The 27,032-nt window shown below is 38.8% G+C and overlaps 1 protein-coding gene across 1 annotated transcript in view; it reads left to right on the top strand.

Annotated features, from left to right (window-relative positions):
* The first annotated feature begins 1,760 nt into the window (after positions 1 to 1,760).
* Positions 1,761 to 27,032, top strand: part of LOC149231889 (uncharacterized) — a 39,129-nt gene continuing 13,857 nt past the window's right edge. The window contains exons 1-6 of the mRNA XM_089379312.1: positions 1,761 to 2,049; positions 2,212 to 2,333; positions 2,462 to 3,245; positions 3,408 to 3,662; positions 3,773 to 3,958; positions 4,714 to 5,052. Of these exons, the coding sequence (XP_089235438.1) occupies positions 1,918 to 2,049; positions 2,212 to 2,333; positions 2,462 to 3,245; positions 3,408 to 3,662; positions 3,773 to 3,958; positions 4,714 to 5,052 (1,818 nt within the window). The 5' untranslated portion in view covers positions 1,761 to 1,917. The remainder of the gene's footprint in view (positions 2,050 to 2,211; positions 2,334 to 2,461; positions 3,246 to 3,407; positions 3,663 to 3,772; positions 3,959 to 4,713; positions 5,053 to 27,032) is intronic.

Raw genomic sequence — 27,032 nt, 5'->3', positions numbered from 1 at the left:
ATATAGTTACAAAGTTTACACAGAGCACAGTTGCTCAGCTTGAATTCTTAGGTCTGAAAATTATTTTCACCCCTGAAATACACTGCTAGTTTGAAGTTTGAACTGCATGGCATTGCTCTAATATGGTAGACAAATTATCCATGCCATCGTTGGTCACCCAAGTTGGTTCGCAGATGGTCATCCTGTAGTCAATGTCATTTGATAGTAAACTGTCAGAAACTCTTTCATGTGATCTTCTCATCTCTCCTGGAACTAAAACTCTTCTTTCAGCATATGGTGTATTGTCTATATTATATATAATATAGCAAACTTTCTAGCTGTTGGATCCAATACAGCTGGACAACCCATTGTAGTTGCCCCTTCTACTGCCAATGCAGTGTTCCTGATCTGTTCATTTACCTTTTCACAGAATTCAGTGGCTACCTTATGAAGCTGAAGCTCTCCCTCTGTCTGACCAAAATCTAAATTAGAATTTGACCAAGCTCAATTAGAATTTTAAATTTATTATTTTATATGATATTATAAATTTGGATAATGTCAAATGATATTCATATCAATGATCATGCTTTGCAGCTTTTCAATTCAAACCAAATTGTCATAGTGGACTCAATTAATAAATTATATTTTATATTTATAAATTTTTAAGACCCTGACGCTCCCCCACGTTTCCTAAAAAATGGTAGGGAGCTTTTGCATAGGCCGCTCCCGCGCCCCCTCGCTCCCTCGCCCCCTCTTCCTGGAACCTTGGTGGAACATTGAGGATATTGTGGTAAACATCATAAACTTTTGGATGAGCATTTGCATTACATCCAACATGACTACAATCGTTCCAAGCATTCATCTACACAAGTATTTCCATTTGAAGCTTGTGGATTTCATCTTTGGTAAAGATATTGCAGTAGATGGGAATAGTGATGTGGACAAAGCCAAACATTTCATTGAAAAAATTCAACTAGTGCATTAAAGGGTATAAGAACAGTTGGAGAAAAGAAAAGCCAAGTATAAAGCAAGACATGATAAGCATCGGGTTGATCATGATTTCCAAGTGGGAGATCGAGTTTGGTTGTACATAAAGAAGGAAAGACTACAAGGTGAAGGTAAAAAGCTCAAGCCAATCAGATATGGTCCTTTCAAAATCTTGGAGAAGATTGGTAACAACGCTTTCTGATTAGATTTGCCACCTTACATGCAAATTTATTCTGTTGTGAATGTGGAAAACTTGAGATTGTATGAGCCTCCAATGATTGATGATCAAGAAGAGAATGTTCAGATTCCATCTATAGAAGATTTTGCTCCTGAATATTTAAATGAGTTGCAAGAAGACTCAATTCTTGACAGGAGGATAAGAACTTCACGTAGAGGCAATGTGGAGTATCTTCGAGTGGGGCTCAAAGGTACCAATCTAAGTAAAGCAAGGTGGATTGAGATCGGGAAAGTGACGGAGCTGTACCTTCACTTGTGAGTAAAAAACAGGTTTTTGGTGGTCCAAAAGCTTCCAGTGGGGAAGAATGATCTAGGGGATAAAAAAATATGCTAAAAAATGAAAGTGTTCAAAATTTCTTGAAACTGGCGCCAAATCGCAAATCTATCCATTGCCTATGGGCCATAAGATATAAACTTGCTTGCAAATCTTTACATGAAAACTTCACTTTTAATTTCAGATCATAATTAGTGTTATATTTGTTATGTTTGATGATCAATAGCTCTTCACTTTGTGCAAATCTCTGCTCCTAAACTGAGATATTATCAATTTCCTTACAGATTAAGAGACTGCTATTGGTAAATAATTTGAAATAGTTTAAACCTTATCAAATGTTGAATTTTATATTAGATGGATAGCTTTGTTGGTTTCATTTAACATGCACTTTTTCATGTTTTATATAATTGCCACATGTTCACGCTAGTCATTTATGAAACATGTATATTTTACAGGCTGAGGCCATGGTGGCAGAGTGGAAAGAGTTTTTATGGGATGTGCCAGAAGAACAGGCTGCTTTGTGGGGCCACTGTCAAGATCTTTTTAAAAAATACTCCTTTCCCCCATTGCAGGTCATATCACTGTATCAGTTTTCATATGGAAATCAAATCTGGTTTTATTCTGATTCGTATGAACAAAATTATCCTTGTTTTAATTTTGACCTATTGAGGGATTAGGTTTGAAAGAATGTGTACAATGTTGTCTAGTTTTTAAAGGCAAGTTCTTTGATGCAGGCGGGTATGTTCTTCCTGAAGCATGCAGAAGCTATTGAAAAGGATGTTCCAGCATTAGAACTGCATGGAATGCTGTTGCTTGCATTACAGTGGTTAAGTGGCAGCATGACACAGTCGCAGCCGTAAGTGAAGGGGTCTTCAGTGTCCATTTTGTTTGTCAAATTCTACTTCCTTTTTCTTGCATTTATTTAAGTAATTACATTTTCTTACACCTCACAAATGTAAATCTCCATCATGATAAATATTGCAGGGTCTATCCCTTACATTTGCTTCGAGAAATTGAAACTAGAGTGTGGCTTCTAGCTGTGGAATCTGAAGCAGAGATGAAGAATGGAAAGGCCATTTTTCAGATTCCAAATGCTTATTTGAGGTCAAACCAAGAATGTAATATAGGAAATAATGCTAGTGTCATTGACCACACAGCAAGTATCATTGCAATAATGGATAGTCACTTGAACATCATCAGAGCAAGATCTACAGATCAAATTGATAACAAGGAAATTAGCAAGTCAGATAATCGTAATCCACACATAGTAGACATTAGTTTCACTAATGTGTCTGGTGGTGGCTCAAAACCAAAACGAAGGAACAGAGGGTATGTACTTCATAAACGAGCTCCACTTGATAGTGCAGAAAGAGGTCAGAGTGACACTGAAGATAATCTATTATCTTCTATATCTCCTATCAGAAGTAATGAACATGGGGGTGTTTTTCCATCATTTGAGGAAAATATAAAGATAGAGGCAGCTCTTGCAGGATGGGAAGAAAGGGTCGTAGCAGCAGAACTTGAAAGGGCTGTGTTATCACTTCTAGAGGTTGGTCAAATAGCTGCAGCAAAACAGCTCCAACACAAACTTTCACCAACATATGTACCATCAGAGCTCTTACTTATAGAGGAAGCTTTGAAAGTTGCAGAGATTTCCAATCCTAATATGAATGGATATGTTACATTGCCAATGACCAAGTGTCCGGCATTTGCATTACTCCAGTTTTTGAATGTAACAGAAAACATCAATATGAGGACACCTTTAGAGGTAATTTCTTTCCTGAGGTACATCTTCGATTCTGCTTTCCATATTTATTTAGTATTAGGAATTCCCCTAACCTCGGTGTCAGACAACTATATGTACAGTAACCATGGTGCTCAGAGATAACCCAGTTTCGCTGATCTATCATTTATATGATAATTTTGTCAGGTATTAGAAGTGATTGCAACTAAATGCTGTGAAGGATGTGGAAGAGGTTTATGCAAGAGGATAATAGCGGTGGTGAAGATTGCCAATTTTCTAGAGCTGTCATTTTCTGAAGCATTCCAGAAGCAGCCAATTGAACTTCTTCAGCTTCTTTCTCTCAAAGCCCAAGATTCACTAGAGGAAGCTAAACTTCTTGTTGAGACTCACTCAATGCCTGCAGCAAGCATTGCACGTATTCTTGCAGAATCATTTTTGAAGGTTTGGCTTTTCTGCTTACCTTTATAATTAAACATCTGAGTTTAGTGCTTGCCACAAGACAAGTATAATCTACCTGCATCATAATGAACATGGATTTCCTTATTATCCAGGGCCTTTTGGCAGCACACCGTGGTGGATACATGGAATCATCACAAAGAGAGGAAGGACCTGCTCCTCTTTTATGGAGAGCCTCTGATTTCTTAAAGTGGGCAGAATTGTGTCCTTCTGAGCCAGAACTTGGGCATGCCTTAATGCGATTGGTCATAACTGGTCATGACATGCCTCATGCCTGTGAGGTAATAGCAAACATTTACTTGTTTTTTTTGAATGCAAAGAAAAAATACTTTTGCCATTAATGAACTGACCAGAAGATTTCTATATAGAAAATGAAAATATTTTCCTCGGGCAGGCAATTATCATGTCCAAGGTGTAGAGGTTTAACTACTAGAGCAAACACCTTATTGTCACTCTTGTTTAGAATTATAAGAAGTTTGTGTCAAATTAAATGGAAGGTATGTTTGGTCTTCGTAACCTTTTATCGTGGCATTGATGGTATCAGTTCTTAGCTCTTCGAGTTGTGCCAGAGAGGGAACTGATTGTATTATCCACCTACCTGTGTTTGGATTATTAAAATGAAGAATAAGACATGAAGGAGTTTAAAAGGATAGAATTTTAACCTTAATTTCTTTCTGAAAATTTACCATATCCGCATCCAGTCATGTATCAGTATCTGGAAAACTTAGATTTTAGCTGATATCAGTTATCCTGCCTTCTTGGTTGTTTAAATGGATTCCTTCTTTTACTGCATATAAATATTTGTGGACTGCTTTTTGCATGATGCCACCTTCATGCTGAGAAAATCAGCAAATTACTTCTCATGTATGTTATTCCCAAAATGAGATTATAGACGGTTATGTGGAAACTGTTAGCTTTTTTAACTTTCTATTCTTTTAGTGATTGGTTGGTCTGTTTACTCTGAAAGCATGGATCTAAATTTAAAATAGGTGATAATTTTGAATCCAACTGATAATGCTTTGATATGCACCTGCAGGTTGAGTTGCTCATTTTGGCGCACCATTTCTACAAGACATCTGCATGTCTTGATGGAGTGGATGTTCTTGTGGCCCTTGCAGCAACACGAGTTGAGTCATATGTTGCAGAAGGGGATTTTTCATGTCTGGCTCGCTTGGTGACAGGAGTTGGGAATTTCCATGCTCTGTATTTCATGCTGGATATTCTCATTGAAAATGGTCAGCTTGAGCTCCTTCTTCAAAAATATGCCGTGGCAGATGCAACAACAGAATCAGCAGAAGCTATCAGAGGTTTCCGGATGGCTGTTCTTTCAGCTCTGAAGCATTTCAACCCTGATGATCTTGATGCATTTGCCATGGTTTGTGATCACACTTCCAATTTTTTCCTCTGCTTCATGTTTTGTTTTCATTTAATAAGGTTGGATGAAAAGCTCATGCACTCCAATAGAGTAATAAATTTCATGTCATGTATACCATTTTGGATGGCGTTATTGAATGCTTGCTGTGAAGTTTGAACAGTGCACTTAGCTATGTCAAGCTTTACTGCCCAAATGCAATACTTAAAACAATTTTTGCTTGGACATTTTTTAAAGGTGATGCCCAACGATAGCTCTAGAACTAATTTTCAAGAGAATCTAGTATTCTGTATTTTCCCAATATTGCACATAGATTTTACCTGTACCTGCGAATTTCAAACAGTGACAATGAAATAAAGCATGCAGGTGTTCATGGCTTTAAAAAATAGGACATGCCCTATATAAGTGACGATAGATTTACCTGAGAGAGGGGCCTTCAATTTTGGCAAAAGTGTCCCATACAAAACAGTGGGAGGCAACTACCCCCAATGAATAATGACCTCCAGATTACAACGTCCTAATGTAATGTCATCAGACACTTATAGAGCCTATGACAAAAATTATAGCTCTTAAGCATATAATATCTTTTCGACCAGATCTCCCTTATTATAGTGCCAATGACATACTAATATAATGGCATGAATCCCTCACAAAGCTTATGACGTAACTTATAACTGTCAGGAATATTATATATCTTTGACCAGATGTCCCCCGACTCCCTTAATTATAGTGTCAATGGCACAGAATTTTTGCTTGCACATTTTTTAAAGCTGATGCCCATTCTCATAGGTCTAGAAGCAATTTCCATGAGCATCTACTATTCTGGATTTTCCTAATATTACACAGATTTTACCTGTGCCTGCGAATTTCAAACAGTGACAATTTTTGTAATTTTGGCAGAAGTGTCCCATAAAAAACAGTTGGAGGCAACTACCCCCAATGAATAATTACCCTCAAAATACAACGTCCTAATTTAATGTTATCAGTCACTTACAGAGCTTATGACACAAATTATAGCTCTCAAGCATAATATATCTCTTTGACCAGATTTCCCTTATTCTAGTGCTAATGACATACTAATTTAATGTCATGAATCCCTCACAGAGCTTATGAATATTATTATTTTTGACCAGATGTCCCTTAGTTATAGTGTCAATGACACAGAATATGCCAAACAGGAAAATTAAGACATCAGAGCAACATATGGCCTGATGTATATCACTCCCTTTATTATTTGAATGTCCTTGGTTCTAAATTCATAAGAACTGCTAGACTAGTCCCACTGATTAGAGCTATATCTGCAACTGCTTTGCTACTAGTCTTGATGACACGATTCTTTTGGACTAAGTCACAGGGTTTGCCGAGCTTGAACCTTGAGGTTCGAAGTTTGGCGAACCTCAAAACAAATTCTGGGTTCGGCTTAAGTTCAGTTCAGGTGCATTCTGTTTCGTTCAGCTTATTAAATGTACTGTCAGACCTTTGTACCTCCATACAACTGAAAGTGCATGGTCAAATGAAATGCCAGGAAATCTGTCCTCAGTGTTCCATACTGTTGTCAAATGTGTGTGTGAATGTAATGCAATTACACGAGTTCAAAAATCCAAAGGTAGGGTATTGACTGTTAGGATATTCCGACACATAAGAAATAATTAAGTATAACTTGGTCTAGTGTATAGTTAGGTAAAGTGTGTTTCTTTAGTATGTACTTTTGGTAACTTACAATCCGACAATCACGATATGTTCTAGACATGAAGTGATCCGACGGTTCATTCTCTTTTTGGTACTAAGTTGCAGGAAACGTTGCCCAGGGGTCCGTTTCCGGCTGGAAACGAGGAAACTCGTACTGTACGGCTTGGGAACTCATTTCCAGCCATACTGACCCGTTTCACGCTAGGGAAACGTGGCCAGTACGGCCAGAAACGAGTTTCCAGGCCGTATGGCGGAGTTTCCAGTTAACACTTGATGTTTTCTTTTATTTTTTTAAAATTTTTTCGCTTCTAACTTTTTATTTGGCAACTAAAATATCTTCTGGATGCTTCTAGATGCCTCTCTCAAGTTATAAAAAAGAGGATTTTTTTGAGTGAGGTAGCCTAATGTTCAAGTCTATGGTAATGTTAAATTCTTAAATTTTCATCCTCTTACTTAAATTTTTAACATTACCCTGAAATGGTTCAGGATGTTTGAGAGTGGTTTCGCCCCCATTGGATTTCATATGGAGAAAGTAGAATTTTAGATCTCACTCAAAATCCAGCAAACTTATCTGTTTTTCAGGATTTCAGGATTGGGGGATTGCAATGTTTCCATTGGATTTTGTCATGTATTAGGATATGGCACTTGTATTTAATCAAGAGAACCAAGCCCTCAGGGGAGACTCCCAATAATCAAGAGCACCTAGGGTACTAGGGTATGGAACTTGTATTTAATCAAGAACACTGAGGTCGTTCGACTATGTAGGAGGAGACTCCTAATCAAGCACGAGACAAGAAATTAGAAATTTCTCATGGCTGATTTTGGATATTGCTATTTTCATTATGTGATCATTCATGAGTAAATGTGATGTAAATTTAGAGACTTATAGTTTATACATTGACAATTGACAATTAAATCATAATGTAATAGATTAGAATGTATCATGTATGCTTTATGATTGCACATATTTTTTAAATGTCCTAAGATATATATATATATATATATATATATATATATATATATATATTGCGTTTCCGTGTTTCTAAAATTTGGGGGGCCACGTTTCGTACCCGTTCCCATTTCGGATACTCGTACTAGTTTCCATGTATTGTGCAACTTAGTTTTGGTATTACTTGATACTTGATCCGTGGCTTAACACCCGATTGGTCCATGATCTCTATTTAAAGAGCATGGAGGGTCATTTGTCTGGTGACTGTTTATGAGAAAAGCTTATGTAAATTTTCTTTCTTTCATTAATAATATTGCCTGAAGTGGCCGCGTTGGCTCAGGCTGTCAAGAACATTGGTGTACTGATCTGTGATCTGTTTGTGAGCGGTGTCCTTTGGTGTTCAATCTAAGGAACTTACCTTGTAAATTCCTACATGGTATTAGAGCCATTCGAGGGCCGCATCCATTGGTGATCCAAATCCGAAGCCGGTACAACTACATCTGACTGTCGTTTCCTAGATCTACTGTTTTTGACTGCTTTCGGGCCGAGAGGACTGCTCTATTGTGTTAGGAGCATCTGTTCCAATGAGGAACCCCTTTCGTTTCATGCGAAAAGGTTCCAGTAGCCCTAGCTACGTCATTTTTAAGATCTGGAGGTATATAGTCTTTATTTTTAGTTATAGTTATTTATCTCTTTGTTTATTTCGGTTTATAGTCAATTATAAATTTTTTTATTATTAGATCTATACCTTTCATTTCTATGTATGCGCTTTTCCCCCGACTCTGTGTGATCTGGGCAAACCAGAAACATAAAGAAATGATATTTCTCATGTGTATGCTCTTTTTCCGCCTTGTCTTAGTGTGATCTCGGAAAATCAGAAACATTGAGGAAAATATCTAGTTTCCAGGGGACTAACCCCAAATCTAACTTTAAGTCATAAGGCTTGGATACTTTTGTTTGTTGTTTTTTTTTTGTTTTGTAGGCAAAAAAGGGTTTTTCAAGCAAGCACACATCCCAAAACTTTGTTGAGCAAAAAAAAATAAAATAACCACTTCCTCCTTTCCAACAATTACTAAATCTTTTAACTAGCTCACTTGGTCTAAAATTACTTTATGAGAATAGAGGTCTTGGGTTCAAGTCTTTTTTTTTGTTGAGTTACTTTTTCAAAAAACACATGTAACTTATGTTTTAAAGTTACTTTATGTAAAAGTGTTCTCACCCATTATAAAAAGTGAGTCACTTATAATTCTAAAGTCACTTTATCTTTTATTTAAGTTACAATTTAGTGGATAGTTCATAAAGTACCATTGTAAAAGTGACTCTCACTTATTTATAAAAGTGGGTCACATAAAGTAATATTTTTTTAAAGGTGAGCTAATTAGATTAAGTTTGGAAAGGGGAAGATTTTTTTTTAAAATATAACATTATCATCAACTTCCAAACATTCACGTGGTTCATTGACATCTTCAACAACTTTTCTTCAAAAAGGCATAACTTCTTCATCCGGAAGCCGTTTTCAGAGTCGTTTTTTTTAATCGGCCTAATTTTTCGAGATCTTTCCATTGGAACACTTAGTTTCAGCATATACAACTTTAGTTTCTTTTAAAATGGAAAGTCCATGCCTAGTTATTCTTGACAGCACCAACTACTTCCAATGGCTATCTTACATGGTGGATTTACTTAGAAGTAAAGGTCTTTATAGAATAGCCTTAGGCCAAGAGTCTAAACCTCAAGATGAAGATAAGCTAGCCAGATGAGAAAATAAGCAAGATTAAGCACGTGGGTTGATAGGGATGTCTATTTCTCCAGACCTTAGATTCCATACCCCCGATGAAGCAATGAAAAAACTCAATACTGTTTTTTGAATTAAAAATGAAATCATAGTCCAACTCGAAAATGAGTTGCTTACTTTGGACCCCTATAATTTTTCTTCCATTGAAGATTTTTTGTCCAAGTTCAAGACCCTTAGACTTCTCTTGGAAGGTGTTGAGGTTAAGAAGGAAGATGGTAGCCTTATCTATTCCATTTTCACTAAGTTAGGACCAACCTATTCTGTGTTTGTTTCCACCTTCCATTCTATTAGAAAGCCTTTATTTCTCCAGGACAAGAATACAAGTCCCCCTCTTTTGATGCCTTTTGTGATTCTTTAACAAGAGAACAAGAAAAACTCTTACATCTTGGTCTTCTTAATACTAGAAACTCTTCTAAGAAAGCCTTAACAACCCAGCAACAACCAAGTTCAAAAAATCCTAAGAAGTAGCATAGTAGCATCCTAAAAAGAATAGTCCTAAACCAAACAAGGGTCCTAAGCAATTTCAGTCTCAAAATGAAAAATCAACTCAACAAAATAATAAGGCAAATAAAAACAAAGGGAAGAAGACTGATAGACATTGCAACTTCTGTAATCGTGATAACCACTTAGAATCCATATGGTTGAAGAAGATGGAAGCTTTGGAAGCAACATTGAAGAAGCATAACATCTATTTGGAGCACTCTTCAACTTCAACTTCATCTTCAGGAATAACACTTTCAACATGTGGTTGTCAAGCATCTTGGTCTGATAATGCATTAAATGTATCTTCTTCTACTCATTCTCATGAGTGGCTCATTGATTCTCGAGCTTCTTATCACATGGCCAAAAACAAAGCCATGTTTTCTTGTTTAAATGATTATAACACCAAAAATATATATGTTGGTGATGATAGATCTCTTAGTGTTGTAGGGACTGGAACTATTCATCTATACAATGGTCAATTTAATGATGCATTATGTGTTCCTACCTTATCCTGCAACCTTCTATCTGTATATCAGATAACTCTTTCAGGTGAAGGTAAACCGTTGAATTTCAGCTGATGATGTTGTAATTAAGGATGTAAAAGATCCTAGACAGATTTTAGCTACTAGCATTGTTGATGATTCTACAAGGTTGTATAAGTTTAACAACTTTGGTCATCAACTCTTCCCTCAGTATTTGTTGCTCATAATGATGAAGTGAGCAAACTTTGGCATGAGCGATTTGGTCACTTAAACTATCGCTCCCTTCAAAATCTATGTAAAGAAAATATGGTGATAGGTCTTCCTTTGGCATCTTGCAGAGATGGTGTTTGTTCCGGATGTGTACTCAGAAAACATCATCGAAATAGTTTTGAAATGTTAATCTAGGTGGTCATTGATGTCAATATGGCAGTGTTTGTGATGGCAAATTCTTGTGACATGTGAGGTTGCCCATTGATGCCCATTGATCATAATACTGTTCATGGAGTACCCAAGGATTGAATACAGAGATAATAGAAGCAGTGGACCCAAGGAGGAAAGCTATTGGAAGCCATCGTGAAGCCAAAGAGTAAGAGGAAGAGTTTATCGGAGGCCATCATAGAAGCAGGTTATCGGAGCAAGAGAAATAGGTTATTGCATATACCCAAGAGTAAGAGCCGTAACAGAGGAGTTAACAGTAATAAACTGTGAAAACTATTTAAAGATCACAACGCATCAAATAAATCAATATCGACGGCTTTGTTACTTTATTATGTGTCACGTTGAATTCCCCGACTGCGATATGTATTACAGACCCAATGGTTCCATAACAATATGCTCTATTGTTATATCGCATCCACCATACTGGAACTGCCGCATCGGAAGTTATGTAACTTAAAGGAATGTCACACTCAAAATCTGCGATTGTGGATATATATACGGACCAGCGGGACCATTACAATTCACCTCAATGTAATATTACATCCGCGTATTGGAACTTTCATATCACATGTCTTAATGGGATGTCACGGTAAAGCGCCAATTGCGATAGAGTGCTGGACCCCGGACTGCCGATTGCGATAATATTGTGGACCTGATGGATTCATTAAAAATAGGTTACTGAATATCGCATCGGCTCCATTAGAAGATAGAGCATGTGAACACTTGTAAAACCTCCGATTTTTATGAAGTTGCGATTGAGGGATTAAAGGAATGACTCCGATTCTCATGAAATTGCGATTACGGGATTAAAGGTGATGACGTGGCATGTGGGGACCCCCATGTGGGTATAACAACTCTTATATGATTTTCGTAAATAACAAGGCTAAGTTATAATTGATTGAATATTAACAATAGGCCCTTCGATATATTTTTAATGTGCCACCTCATGCACAAGTCGACCTCCCTCCAATAGACGTGTCTTTTTGGTGGAACATATATAAATAAAAGTTAAACGTTTCACCTTAAGTATTGATCTCGAGCATTGGATGTTGATTTTTGGTAGCATCGAATGTGCTCTAGCCATGAAAATTGGTGGAGAGGCTAAGGCACATAAGATCTCCAAGACCTAGATTTGGTTTGGGGAAATTCCACCCTGTTAGAGAGATATTAAAATAATTAATATTTTTAATGGGATTCCTAAGTTTAAACTTAGGAAAATTAAAATATTAATGGGTATTAATATAAAACTGGGTGAGAATGTTCTAAATGACATGGATCAAGACAAATTTAATTTTAGCCATTGATTAGAGACTTAATCTCGGCCGTTGAAGACTCAACAGGAGAAGTATAAGAGGAGGCTTGAGGGTCAGTTGGAGATACACCAAGATTGATCGGTCAGTTCAATATTCTGGAGCGGGGCTTACAGAGAAAATTCGAACAGGTGATCTGTTGCATCGAGGGGCAGTGAATACATAGCAGAGAGGCAAAGATAGTGTCTGAGGGTCAACACAGTGACCAGAGAGGCAACTAGAGCTATGCAGAGGCCGCATGAGCCTCACAGAGGCAGCTGGGGACTATGCAGAGGCTGAGGGGCCTGCGTGGGTGACGCAGAGGGACAAAGAGCTGACGTAGAGGGTTAGAACGCTGGTGCAGAGGGTTCAGGAGCTACGCTGAGGCTAGCAGGGCTGACACAGAGCCAAGAGGAAGCGTTGGAAGGATTTTCGTGGGGCAGACTAGAGCTGAGAGGTTGAATATCTGTCTCCGAGAAGAGGTATTACTGCCGTGTAACAATCTTTGTTGGGTGAGCCATTTCTAGCACCCTAGTTGTACTCAAGAATCTGCATAATAATAAAACCCTTAGAACTGTTGCACCGGTTTTCCCGCATTGGGTTTTTCCGGGGATGATTGTCCAAAAATAACCGTCTCCCTTATTGTTTGTCTCAATATTTTCAGTTGCTGATCTGTATATGAGTTAAGGCTGCATTTGTGTTTATTTCAGTATTTATATTTATAAATAACTTGTTAATGGAATAAACAAGTAGGAGAAATAAACCAGATAATGTAGTAGGGATTTCTAATGTGTTAGACTTAGAAATTTCAACATGGTATCAGAGCGTTGCAGATCATAGGAGGACTGAAGGCATCAACGATATCGGAAATTTGCAGCAGTAGCCGCTGTCTCGAGAGACAAAGCTTCTCCTAAGCAGAAGGCAACAGAGAAGGAGTGACGCAGAGGGCTTGCATCATCATTTCGAGCCAGAGAGAGGGCCAGCGCAGAGGCAGAAGAGGCTCACAAAGAGCCACGTCATCCTACTCAGCTAGGTAGGCTTGACGTAGTTGGCTAGAGGAGCGATTCAGCCTTTGCCGGGATTGCGCAGAGCTGGAAGGCTTAGTTTCTTCAGTTGCTAGGGCCTAGGGAGCTGTGGGCAGATTGTGGATTGGGAAGCTGGTGGGGTGCTGTTTCTGTTGAAGTAGAACAGTACCTAATGGGACAGAACCAAGGTAGAGGGAGTCGCTACCTTGACGGATTTCTAGCCAAGAAATCCAGATTCGAGTTGCAGTTGCAAAGAGGATTGGAGAGGAGCGGTTCGACATTTGGTGGGAAGATTTCCAGCAGGGAAATCAGGACTTAGAGGGAGATTTCCAAGAGGGAAGTCGAAACTCAGAGGGAGTCCAGAAGAGGAGCGGAGATGGCAGTGAACAGACTGAGGGATCAGGACAGGTTGGATGGGGCTTCCAACTTTGTCATCTGGAAGGCCAGGATCCTGGTAGTCCTGGATAGACATCGCATCAAGGGCTTCGCCTTGAGAACCGTGGCTATCCCAGTCGACCCAGCTGATAATGAGAAGTATGAGGATGCAATGGCGAGGGCAAAGTGCATAATCCTTGATGGGGTCAAGGATCATGTCGTACCACATATTGCTAAAAAGAACACAACAAAGGAGATGTGGGATACTTTGACGACATTGTATTAGGGCACTTCCATGCAGCAGAAGATGCTATTGGAGAATCAACTGCAGTCATATCAGATGCAGAAGGGGGAGCAGATAGATCTATTCCTCCTCAGATTGCAGGAGATTCGTGACCAACTTACTTCCATAGGGGCTACGCCAGATCAGGAGTTCATGGTGAGGACTACCTTGAATGCAGTCTCCGAGGAGTGGGAGACATTTGTCCAAGGCATTTTGGGCAGAGCTAATCTTCCAGGATGGGAAGAGATGTGGGCAACTCTTCACCAAGATGAGATTAGATGGTGTTGACCAATGCGGGGGAGTAGTGGGATGGGAAGTCGAATCAAGAAAGAGGAGGATGTGGCTCTGGAATCTGCGAGACAACAAGGGAAGAGGAAGAAGAAGGACATCTCCAAGGTGACGTGCTTCCAATGTAGGGAGCTGGGTCATTATGCATCCCAGTGTCCCAGGAAGAAGAACAAGGGAGAGGCTTCTGACTCCAAGGCAGCTCCGACTAAGGCGGAGAAAGAAGTCGAGACTGATGACGATTGTGCCATGAGTGCTCATACACCTCTAAAGAAGAGGTGGGGAGCCATCGAGTTGTAGTCAGGAGGACTACATACCAGGGGGCAGGATCCTTGAGGTGCCCAAACTCTTGGATCATATTCGGCTACGAGAGCCCTTAACGATAGTAGCAGGATGACTAGCTGGATGACGAATGTCGGGTAGAAGCAAGATGCGATGGAGCGACAAGGCAGTGCTAGAGTGCAGAGGTCTGCAACAACGTAGTGGGCGTTGCAGCAGTGCAAGAGACACAAAGGTGGTTGCAGCAGTGCGAGAGGCATGTAGGTGTTTGCAGTAGTGCAAGAGGCAAATAGGTGTTTGCAGCAGCGCAGAGGCAACAAAGGGAGCACAAGATAGTAGCAGAGGTAGCTTCAGCATCAGGAGGCTTCTGAACTGACAAGGATGTCAATATTTGGGTAGATCAGTTACTTACTTCTCGGTAACTGAGTTGCAAATGTAGCAGTTAGCAGTGGCAGTGCTATGGGAAGCAGGGGCAACATATTGAGAGGGAGCTATAGTACAAATGTAGCAGTGGTAGTGGCAGAGTCATGGGTAGTAGTACAGGAAGCAACAATGCAGATGATGTGAGGTAGCAGGCCAAGCATCAGCACAGGTACCGGTGCCGAAGGATCAATGTGATGTTCAGTGGTAGAGCATTACTAGAACACATTCCTCGCTAAGAGGGAGTGTTGATTTGTGGTAGCATCGGATGTGCTCTAGCAATGAAAATTGGTGGAGAGGCTAAGGGACATAAGATCTCCAAGGCCCAGAAATGGTTTGGGGAAATTCCACCTGGTTAGAGAGATATTAAAATAATTACTATTTTTAATGAGGTTCCTAAGTCTAAAATTAGGAAACTTAAAATATTAATGGGTATTAATATAAAACTAGGTGAGAATGTTCTAATGACATGGATCAAGCCAAATCTAATCTTAGCCATTGATTAGAGACTTAATCTCGGCCGTTGAAGACTCAACAGGAAAAGTATAAGAGGAGGCTTGAGGGTTAGTTGGAGATACACCAAGATTGATCAGTTAGTTCAATTTTCTGGAGCAGGGCTTGCTGAGAAAATTCGAACAAGTGATATATTGCTTCGAGGGGCAGTGAGTACATAGTAGAGAGGCAGAGATAGTGCCTGAGGGTCAGCGTAGTGACCAAGAGGATGACGTAGAGGTAGCTAGAGCTATGCAGAGGCAGCAGGAGCCACGCAGAGGCAGTTGGGGACTGCACAGAGGCTGAGGGGCCTGCGTGGGTAACGCAGAGGACCAGAGAGTTGATGTAGAGAGTTAGAAGGCTGACGCAGAGGGTTCAGGAGCTATCCTGAGGCTAGTAGGGCTGACATAGAGCCAAGAGGAAGCGCCGAAAGGATTTTTGTGGGGCAGACTAGAGTTGAGAGGTTGAATATCTGTCTCCGAGAAGAGGTATTACTGTGGTGTAACAATCTCTGTTGGGTGAGCCAGTTTTGGCACCCTAGTTGTACTCAAGAATTTGCATAATAATAAAACCCTCAGAACCACTACACTGATTTTCCCTCATTGGGTTTTTTCGGGGACGATTGTCCAAAAATAATGGTGTGCCTTATGTGTTTTTCTTAGTATTTTTAGTTGCTGATTTGTTTATGAGTTAAGGCTGCATTTGTGTTTATTTCAGTATTTATTTTTATAAATAACTTGTTAATGGAATAAACAAGTAGGAGAAATAAACCAGATAATGCAGTAGGGATTTCTAATGTGTCAAACCTAGAAATTTCAACATTGAATATAGAGAATAAGTAACAATTCACAACTCGTAAATTTGAAGAAATAGAGGAAGGGGAAGGTCGAGTGGGAAGGAAGGAAGCCGAAGGTCCAGCAGGACAAACACAACCCCAATCAGTGACAAACTTTCAAATACACATAAGTCAACACAAACCTTCGGGGTCTTCAATAATCTTGATGCTTCTTTCTCAAATTATCAGAGTAGGACTTAGAGACTTCCCAAACAAATTTGATAGAAGTTTTCTCAACCACACAACTTCCTTTCCTACATTACATGCAACAACATATTATGCTTCATCACTACTTAATGTATCAAGATCTTGCTTTCTACACATCTATGAAATCATATCAGATCCCACACTAAAAACATCCACCATGACTATCATAATATGCCCTCCCTCTCAACTTGGGGAGATATATCCTTTCTTTTATCCAGGTTCCATCTTAACTTAGGGAGATCAACTACTTTCTTTATCATCGGAGGATCTTTCATGGCTTCATTCCTTGTTATCAAAGTCATCTTGATCATCATCATTCATCATGCTTATCAATCAAATCAAATTTTCTTACGAATATCTTCTAACATCTTGAAGATTATGTACCTGCACAACTTAAACAACAAGTATAACTAAATACATATACAAAAGCATGAACTATATCAAAATCATACAATAATGGAAGCATTAGACTTAGACATCAAACAGATAAACTTAGTTCGGGTGATAATCAACAAGAGACACATACTTCAACTTCTTGCTAGACCATATCAGTAACTCAATCAAGATATCAGTCTCATTATATCTAGGATCTCAATATTACTTTCAGAGATATGGTAGACTCTACTATGATATATTGCATAGAAGTGCAATTTTACAATGCATCTAACAATTTTTCATAATTTCTATGTTAGACATCTACTAGGATTTGATGTAAATCCTAGATTCCATACTAAGCCTTAGATATCAACAATCAAAACCAATCATAACACAATCTAAGGTTTCAACAGTATGACCAACTCCTATTAGGGTTTTTTGTAAACCCTAGAGTCATCATCAAAGCTAAACAATATCATTATATCCTAGAATATCAAACTTCTACTAGGGCTTAATTACAAACCCTAGAAATATGAGCATCAACAATTAGGCTAGCATATGCATATATATATATATATATATATATATAGGATTTCATAGTCATGTACAAGCATATCATAAACCTAAGACACACGTATCAATATATTAAAGTTCGACATACGACAATTTTGATCAAGCTAGGGTTTCGATTAGACGAACAAACATACACCTAGGGTTTCATTCCTAGGAGCTTATTCTAGATATATAAGGGATTTCCTAATTTTCCAAAAACCTCTAAAGGTCCAGGATTTCAACACATAGACATTACTATCCAACCCTAAAAGACTAGGGTTTCCATAACAATGCCAAAATCCCAAACATCAAAACAATAGAATTTTCTAGATTTCATCAATAACCCTAAGTAGACTAGGGTTTCATAATCAATATTGACATACCCTTAGGTAAGGATTTTACAGAGAACCTTTTTAGGGTTCTACAAGAATGATCAAATCTATAAAGAGGGTAGATTCAATCTAATGATTAATCACCCAAATAAGAATCTTTATGATTCAAAGGTCCTAGACATAACGATGGTAGTAATGTAAAGTAGAATAAAGAAATGGCTATACCTTTATTATGAAGAGAACAAATCTTATGGTCTAAGACATACCTTTGAGTTGTCTCTTAACGAACCTTGTAGGACATCAATTCTTGAAGATCTTCTTTTGCAACATAACTTTTGTCATGCTTCAAACTTCCATAATCGTTGAGCAAATCAACAAGCTTTCCAAGGCATGGAAAAATATGAAAAGAAATGTTATTAGCATCTAATACAAACACATATTAGATAAGAAAGGGAAACCAAATATAAAAAGATAATACAAGGAGTAAGATACTTATCTTTGGTAAAAAGGTGAGGTCTCCCTCTTAATCCAAACTCGAGGGATACATATAACTTTATCAAAACAATTCACTAATGTTTTTCCAAAGCATGTTAAACCTATAACTACTAGAAATCCAAGTATAAAGGAAAACAATTCAAAACTTAGAGTGAGGGGTTAAGAGAGAAAGGATTTAGTAGTGTAAGTCCTTTATTTCTGATTCTTCGGTCTTGTTCTTCTTTGGAGATCCTTCATCGACAACATTTGCTTGATCCTTGTTTCTCTTTTTATTCCTAGGATTATCAGGACAATCACTTCTATAGTGACCCATCTTGTGACAATTGTAGCATTCAATCTTGGATAGGTCTATCTTCTTTCTTGGCCCTTTGGACTTCTTGAAGGTTCCTTTATTCTTGTGATGTGCGGAATAGGCATTTGAAATTTTCTCCTCTTCATTCTCTTTGTTGCTTACTAATGAAATTCTGACTTCTTCTTGACTACATGCATTCCATAATTGTTCGAATGTAGGAGTGTCCTTCCAACTGTTGATCCTTGATGCAAAGGTACTCTAGGACACCGGTAATCCTAGAAGAGCGGTAATGAACGACAGGTAATGAAGAGCGGTAATGAACTATATACAAAACAAGATGGTCAAGATGCCTATATTCAAAAATGGTCAACATTCTGTCTTTCCAGATGTTATAATTGGTGCCATTAAAGCACTGACTGCCTTCCAGCATCAGGTTGGTTAGCGAGGCCATCTACACGTTTCCCAAGACACAGAAAACAACAAACGAGTCCGACACGAATTTCAATGCAAATGCCGACTGATCCGGACAAAATCTAACAGGTGCTGGTGCAATAGAAATAGAACCAGAATGAAAACTTGGCCCTACCAAGTAAATAATTAATTTCACCTTCAGCAATATGTCCCTGTCTCCTCAAAGATGCGTCAGATGTTTTGTGACAAATACTCGGATTTTCGATATTTAAAAAAATACAGAGAACGCAAATCCGCTCAAAATAGAAGCACAAAACCCTGCTCAATATTGAAAATTCCACCGCGGTAACTTCTGAGAGCTTACCTTCTAAAATATTACGCTCTGAAAGCAGCGGAAGAGAACTTTCTCCGTCCAAACCCTTCCACTGATATACAAAGTAAGCGTAGTTGCAGTGAAGCTCCTAAAGCCAAATGCGCTCATGGAACAGATCAAAAAACACCCCAGAAAGTGGCTGGGACCAAAATAGTTGGAGAAGCGGGAATGAATGACAGGGAGAAAAACCTTGCACGCCATTTAAATTTCGTCCCTGCAATATGGATTGCTGAGATATGGACACGCACTTCGAAAATTTTAGGCTTTGCTGTGTGATGCTGGTACGTGACTTTGAGCAAGGGGAAGCACGACCAGTGGAGAATTTTTATCGTTTTCAGTTGCCTGCTTTCATTTCCATTGTCCGCAAGTCTTGTGTCTTTGTCTAGGTTTTGGATGCCCAATTGGTCGCCTGCACCCTGGTCCGGAAGTAGAGCTTGGCGAAGTCAAGCATGCACCTGAGCAAAGCAGAATCTTCGACCCGAGCTCTATGACCACCGCGTTGTGCCTCGTCCGGGAATTCGATAGCGCCTCCACAGCCTTTGTGTAGATGGGCGTAGGCACCCTGTCTTCTAGAAGGATGTCCAAGAGCTTTATTTTGGACAACGTAGCGGACGATAACGATGAAGGCAGAAGTGGTCTTGCCCGTCAAGCTGGAGCAACAAATGGCCACACTCGTACAGGAGATGCCTGATATTTTCCTTGGCTAGATGCTCTCGCACACACAAACCCTCACACATAGAGCCAAGAGGGAGTCGAACGTGGGAATTCGACCTGCCAGGATCCCGACTTCTGTAGAGAACAGTAGCAGCGACGTGTTGCTATTCGTTGGGAACCTGCAATGGTGGACCACGACGCCCAAAAAATTTTTTCAGACTCCAAGAGAGTAATTTCGAAATGAAGTACAAAATTTTTCAGACAATGAAAAATTATTTCGAAAAAAATACCCGAGCTCCGATACCATAATCAATGAATGAAATTGAATTGATTTACAATGAGCAATGAAGCTCAATAAATAGTACAGCTGTATTTACATAAACAACAAGTTTCTACTAAGAAAATAGAAACAACAAGTTTCTAATAAGAAACTGCTAAATAAGATCACAGATGAGCATTAAACACTATTTCATCTATTTCCTGGAGTTCATCTCTAATTCTAGCTATCCTTACAAAGAAGGATGCCACAGTGTCATCCTTTGTCATCTTCGTAGTTCTTAGTTCATTCTTAAGACTTGCATTTTGACCAAGATTCTTTATTGTGAACAATTTGGATGAGGCCTCATACATCTCTTGAGTGGAATCTATGTTGAAAATACATGGGATGAGGTTATCCTTTATTCCATCTACCATTAGGCTCATGGCCAATATCTTTCCTTCTCTAAAATTTGCTTTTTTTGTATCACTTGATTCATTTGTGGGTTTCTTTACTTTTCCTTTGACTAGATCCAAAACTTTATTCTTTTTGAGGATGAGATCTATCCTCTTTTTCCATGCCCTGTAATTGGAGGCTCCTTCTAAATTGTTTTCTCCCTTCAATGAGTTAGAAATGGTTCTTGAAGATAGTAGGTTTGTCTCCTTATATGATCCTTATTCAATCCTTTTAAAACTCCTTATTCTTCTTTCAATAGATCTTCCGGCTGCCTTTTTCCTTCGTCTTCACCTTAGCTCTCATACCATGTTGGAAAATCAGAAAGGCAGAAAAAAATTCTTATGTTGATAATTACTTGCGATATTCTTATGTTCTTATTAATTTTCTTGTGATTTTATTTTATCTTAGTTCATCAAGCAATTACCAAAACTATAACACGAAGATCAAAGACATCAAATGTAGGCGGACAGTTAGAGAAAAAACCCATATCTAGGGGAAAACCCAATAAAAAACTCTTCCTTCAGTAGTTTCACGAGATAATCCAAGACTCTCTGACCTAGACACATACTTCCTCCAATCACTAAGTCAACCCTTCCTTCTTCTACATATGATAAACTTCCAGCAGCAACTTCGACCTAGAACTTCGACCTTGCAGTAGCAGAACTTTGACCTAGTAGCAACAACAAAACTTCGACCTAGAAGCAGCAAAACTTCGGCCTTGAAGTAGTGGCAGAACTCCGACCTAGAAGCAATGGCAAAACTTCGACCTAATAACAATAAGACTTCAACCTAGAAGAAACAGTGCTTCGACCTTGAAGCAGTAGCAAAAACTTCGACCTAGAAGGAGCAATAGAACTTCGACACTGACAGTAGCCCAATAACTTTGCACGAGAGAGAGGTAGCCCAAAACTTCAATCTTGTCCTTCTCTTGCAATTCTCTTTCTTCTCTTGGAACTTCACACTTTTTCTGCTTCTTCTTGTTGTGTATCAAACTTGTTAAGTGATGCTCCAAATGAATCGAACTGCACTTCTATATATAGCCTCTTGACTTGCCCTAATGTAGGCCGACTTAATCAGGCAAGGGACAACTTGGTGTGGAGGTGACAAATGACTTATTTGACTCAATAATAATTCTTTTTACATGATTCAGAAGCCCAAGAAGGGTCTCATAAAATGGACAATGACTCAAGATAAAACCTAGAAGTCCTCAATGGGGACTTTAACCTAGAACATGATGACTCAAAACCCATGCTTTGATAAGTCATTTTAATAATAATAAAAATTTATTTTTCTTTCTTTTGATAAATACATTTTATTATGACTCAAATACAATTATGAAGACTGAACCTAGTTACATAGAGATTTAGGTTAAAAACCAAGGAAAAACCCCACAAGGGGAAACCCAACCAGATTCTTCTTCTATTAGTTATCATCAAATGTTCAACAAACATACATATTCCAAGTACATCCAACAATAAGTCAAAGGTCAACAATTCAATATCCAAGCAATGATGAGCATAAAAGTCAAATATGGTCAAAGTACCGTTTCTGCAATTCCAACCTTGTCAAAGTTTAGTCAACAATAGTGAATGGCAACCCTAACTAGTCAAAGTCAATGGTCAAATGTGCTCAGAGAACTTCAATCAAAGCACTAATAAATTCGACCTTCCTTGCTTGGTCAAACCTCGTCAAAATAGATCCAATATTCCTCTTGCTATTTGGTCAAAGTCAATTGTTAGCTTGCGGTCGACCCTAGCTTCAAGTTTGTGGTCAAATATGGTCAAAGTGTCGAGACAATTTGGTCATAGTAAACCTAAATTCAACCTTCCAAAATAGATCGGAAAATTTAGTCAACCAAGTCAAATTAGCCCCAAGTCAACGCTTGGCAAAGATGCCCAAAAAGTCAATGTAGTCAACGAAACTTCTCTCTCCTCCTTTCGCACATGTGAACTTGGCCTTGCAATTTTCAAGAGAGATTGAACCAAATGAAGATGTGATGTGCGATGTGATGCCTCTAAATGATGTCAATGAACTTGTATTTATTTGCATGGGACGATCAATCTTGGTTTGAGATATACTGTTGAAGATGTGAGATTACATGGATACACTAATGCTAATTGAGCTAGAAACGTTATTGACAGGAAGAGCACATCTGGGTGTCGCTTTAGCTTGGGGTCTGCTATGATATCTTGGATGAACAGGAAATAGAAGTTCATAGCTTTAAGCACGACCGAAGCATAATACATTGCTGCTAGCATGGCTAGTTGTGAGGCAGTTTGGTTGAAAAATATCTTTGGAGAGCTATTTGAGTAGGTCTTGGATACTACAGTGATATATTATGACAACAAGAGTGGGATTCAATGGCAGAGAATCTCGTAATTCATGACAAGTCCAAGTATATTGAGATCAAGTATCACTATATTCAAGACATGGTATAGAGAGGAGCCATAAGACTCCATCATATTTCGTCAGATGAGTAGATAACAAACATACTTACCAAGGCTTTGCCGAAATGGAAGTTCTTAGAGTAGCTTGGACTGATGGATATGACACTCCCAGGTAAGTGTCCTGACTGATCGAGGACATTGAGCTATGCTCTTTCCCCCTGTTTGAGCTCACAGGAAGAGGAATTGAGCTTGAGAGTTCCTAGGGCTGGGGAATCTCTGGACAATAGGATGGTTGTGATCCTTACCCTTTGTGGTAAGTATTATCTTGCCCAGTGTTGCGGGGGAGTGACCCCCCCCCCTCTCAATCTGCGCTCCGGCAGGAGCGACTCGGGAGCGCGCTCCCTAAATTTTTTTCGCTCCCTGCCTTTTCGGGAGCATTTTGCTTTTTTTTTGCAAATTTTTTTTTGTAGTAATGTTCGAAATGCAATTTGTAAGAAACAAATAATTTTTGAGTGGGGCAACTTAATGATCAAGTCTATGGCCCTAGTATTGATATGATATTCATGGTAATGTTAAATTCTTAAAGTAAAAGTGACATTCTTCTTAATTTTCATTTTCATCCTTTTACTTAAATTTTTAACATTACCATGAAATGACTAAGGATGTTTGAGAGTGGTTCTGGCCTCATTGGATTTCATATGGAGAAAATAGAATTTTAGATTTCATTCAAAATCCAGCAGATTTATCAGTTTTTCAGGATTTCATGATTGGGGGATTGCAATGTTTCCATTGAACTTTGTTATGTATTAGGGTATGGAACTCGTATTTAATAAAGAGCACCAATCCCTCTATGTACCTTGATGTTAGTGACATTGGTTGTCGAACTCCTCTATCATGACCCTCCTAAAAATGTACGCATCACTCAAACAAAATCTTGACTTGACATGCTATGCTTTTTCTATCTTATGTTAATGCTTAGAGGGTGATATTAATGACAAAGATCCCTATACAGATACAAAGGTAATGACAAAGATACCTTTGGATATTAATGCTTAGAGGGTGATATTAATGACAAAGACCTTGATTTTCCAACAAGACTAAAAAATTAGATATTTCTCGTGGTGGCAAGAGGCCCAAGCTCCAAAGATCCAAGCTAGGTCCAATGCTTGAACTTATTACTCTGTCAATTTAGTAACAGGGCACCAGCATAGTCTCAAAGGTCTAGAGTTGAAACCTTTGCTTTGCATTTCTTCTGTGATAGAGCCCATCCAAACAAAGAGACAAAGAACACAAGAAATTAGGCTCCAAGCTTGGGCAAAGCCCTACAAGGGGAAAAGCCAAACAATCCTCTTCGTAAAGAATCATATAAAAGTGAGATATCCAAGACCCAAGACCAAGACTATCACAAAGTTTCCTAGTTGGTCCTCCCCCAAGTCACCTCCAAAAAGTCAAAGTCAAGAAAAGTCAATACTGGTCAAATCTATGAAATTTGGTCAAACCATAGAGAATCTTGGTCTTGCAATGAAGGTCGAATTTCGGCTTTGTTACCGCTCAAACTAGAAGGGGTCTTAGGAAGGGTACCTATGTAGAAACTACTAGGCCAAGTGGCAACAATGGAGCAATCACCCACTGTCATCTCAACTAAAGCTCCTCGCTATTTACAGACTTTCACCGATGCGAGGAGTCCCGGTGTTAGGGAAATCACTTGGAGAAATGTATCAATGGTGTGTGTTGATAGTGATTTCAAGAGCCTATTCAAAGGAGAGACTCTAATGATGATGATTGCTTGCTTTAGAAGCAAGGTGAGAAGGGCTACAAGAAGACCTAAACCTAGGGTTCAGGAGTATTTCTTGATAAGAAGTTCCCTAGACCAAAGAATTGTAAAAGAATAGGGTTTCCAAGCAATCCTTGTGAAATTGGAGTGACAAGGTTGTGGGGCCACAAAGATGCCCTAGTGGACCCAAATGAGGTCAAGGGTTTGGGATGGAACCTCAAACAAAGGGGCTTGACCAAGTGAGGGAGGAGAAGAAGGATCAAGAGATTGGATTTGACTTGAGACTTTAATATAATGATCCTTGATAAAGCCACTAACCAAAGGAAACCTAGGGAGAATGGTTTGCGAGCTAGGGCTTGCCAAAACTCGAGATTCCACCACCGGAATAACATCAAAATTGGAGGACCTCTGAAGGACAAACCAATGCAACTCTAGACCAATTTTCATCAATTTTGGATGGATACAAAAGATTTCATGTGATGCCTTAGGAAGCCTACTAGGGTTAGGGCTTGGAAAAGAGAAAAGGAGGTGAGAAAAATCTTCGTTTTGGTGATCACCTAGGACTAGACCAGTGCCTAGCCTATTGGGAGAATGGAGTCAAGGATGAGATTGATTTTAGGGTTTTTGCTCTATCAAGGAGCCTAATTGCAGCTTTGCATGCCCTAATGAAGCAACTACCTAGCTACAAGAAGGATTTATACTTCGATTTGTCAAAATAATGGAGTTTCAAGGTTGAATCCTCAATGATAACCCCTAGGAACATTCACTTTTCATGCCCAATGGATAACACATGCAATAGATCAAGCCTACTTAGTGATTCAAGATTTTCGCATAAGTTTAGAGCACAAGCAACATCATGATGCAGTATTCCATACATTAAACATAAAATGAAAATTTCGCATAAGAGAGAAACTTACATGGCATAAAAAGTATATCCATCCATTATATTTGCAAGAGAGAAGCTCCAAAATAGAATAACATCAATCCAAACATCAAAATGCATCCAAGAATCTCCAATTCATCCTCAATAGCTAATGCAAAATTCTCAAGAAGAGATACCAATCCAAATCCAAGTGATGATCAAATGAAATGATCATCACATCAATATATATCCTCCCTAAGGGGTTGATTTGCCTAATTAGGCCTAGTAATTCCCCAACTAATAAAATGTGCAAAAATTACATTCCTTGGTGACAAGTGCACCAAGATAGCTGGATAATACAAAAATAAGCCTCCCAAGAGGGAAAAATAATAGATACAATAGGTCGAAGGGCCATTGAGGAGGCCTAGTGGAGTCCAATGTGTGCCAAGATGAATGAATGAGCTCCAAACATAGTGATAAAGGGGTTGGCCCCTTGATATCCAAGCAAATGACCTGTGGTGCCCCCAAGTGGCTATGGGGGCACAAAACATCCTCATGGGTATCCAAATGGATCAAACAAGCTTGTATTCCATCTGTAAGGGTTGGAAGAACGATGCAAGCCCTCCCATTGTCTCTCATGGCACGACACATCTTTATTTGGGCCCTAGATCAACAACTTAGTGTGTGGTGTAAGAGTGGAGCCGGTTGGGCAAGGTGGTCCAGGTGCACCATCATCGTCCAATATTTGGAACACAGACAAGGAATAAGTGGAACTCAAGGATCCCACGAAGTGGAAATTTGTTGTCAACTATGGTGGAGACTCATGGCTCTCAATGCTCACCCTACAAATGACAATATGAACCTTTGGAGGGATTGGACCCTGTATAGGGAGACCAAATGTTATGAATATAATTCATATAAAAATAATAAATGTAAATATAAATATAATAATAATTAATTAACTAATAGTTAGTTAGTTAGTAATGAAGAGGCATGTCTTAGAGACATGACCATTCATGAAAGGGCACTTGCCTAGGTATATAAGCAGGCCCTCATTGTAATCATTTCACACATCTTTTGTACACTCAACAATTATTATATACAATTACTACTTAATTTACTATGGGTGTTTACATCTTTGAAGTATTTTGAAGATTATTCCGCTGCGTATACGAACTTTGTTCATTACCTTGGTATCAGAGCCAGGTTCTCCGATCATTGGCCTTTGCCATCAATTTTGTTATTGTCATAATTGAAGCGTTTCACTACACATTTTGGAGATTCTCCATTTTGCTCTCAGGCCCTTGGCCATCAAGTATTCATCAAGTTCGTTGCTGAGCGATTGAGGATTTTAGCCACACAAGTAATTGGAGGTTCTCCATTTCGTTGTCAAGCCTTTCGCCATAAAATTATTAAAAGAAAAGGAGACTAAAAAATTATA

The sequence above is a fragment of the Pinus tabuliformis genome, chromosome J, assembly GCF_031772625.1.
Source record: "Pinus tabuliformis cultivar Carrire ecotype Pingquan chromosome J, CPIR1, whole genome shotgun sequence".
NCBI lineage: Eukaryota > Viridiplantae > Streptophyta > Pinopsida > Pinales > Pinaceae > Pinus > Pinus tabuliformis.
The sequence above is the reverse complement of the archived record's forward strand: the minus strand, read 5'-3'. Positions and strand labels throughout refer to the sequence as shown.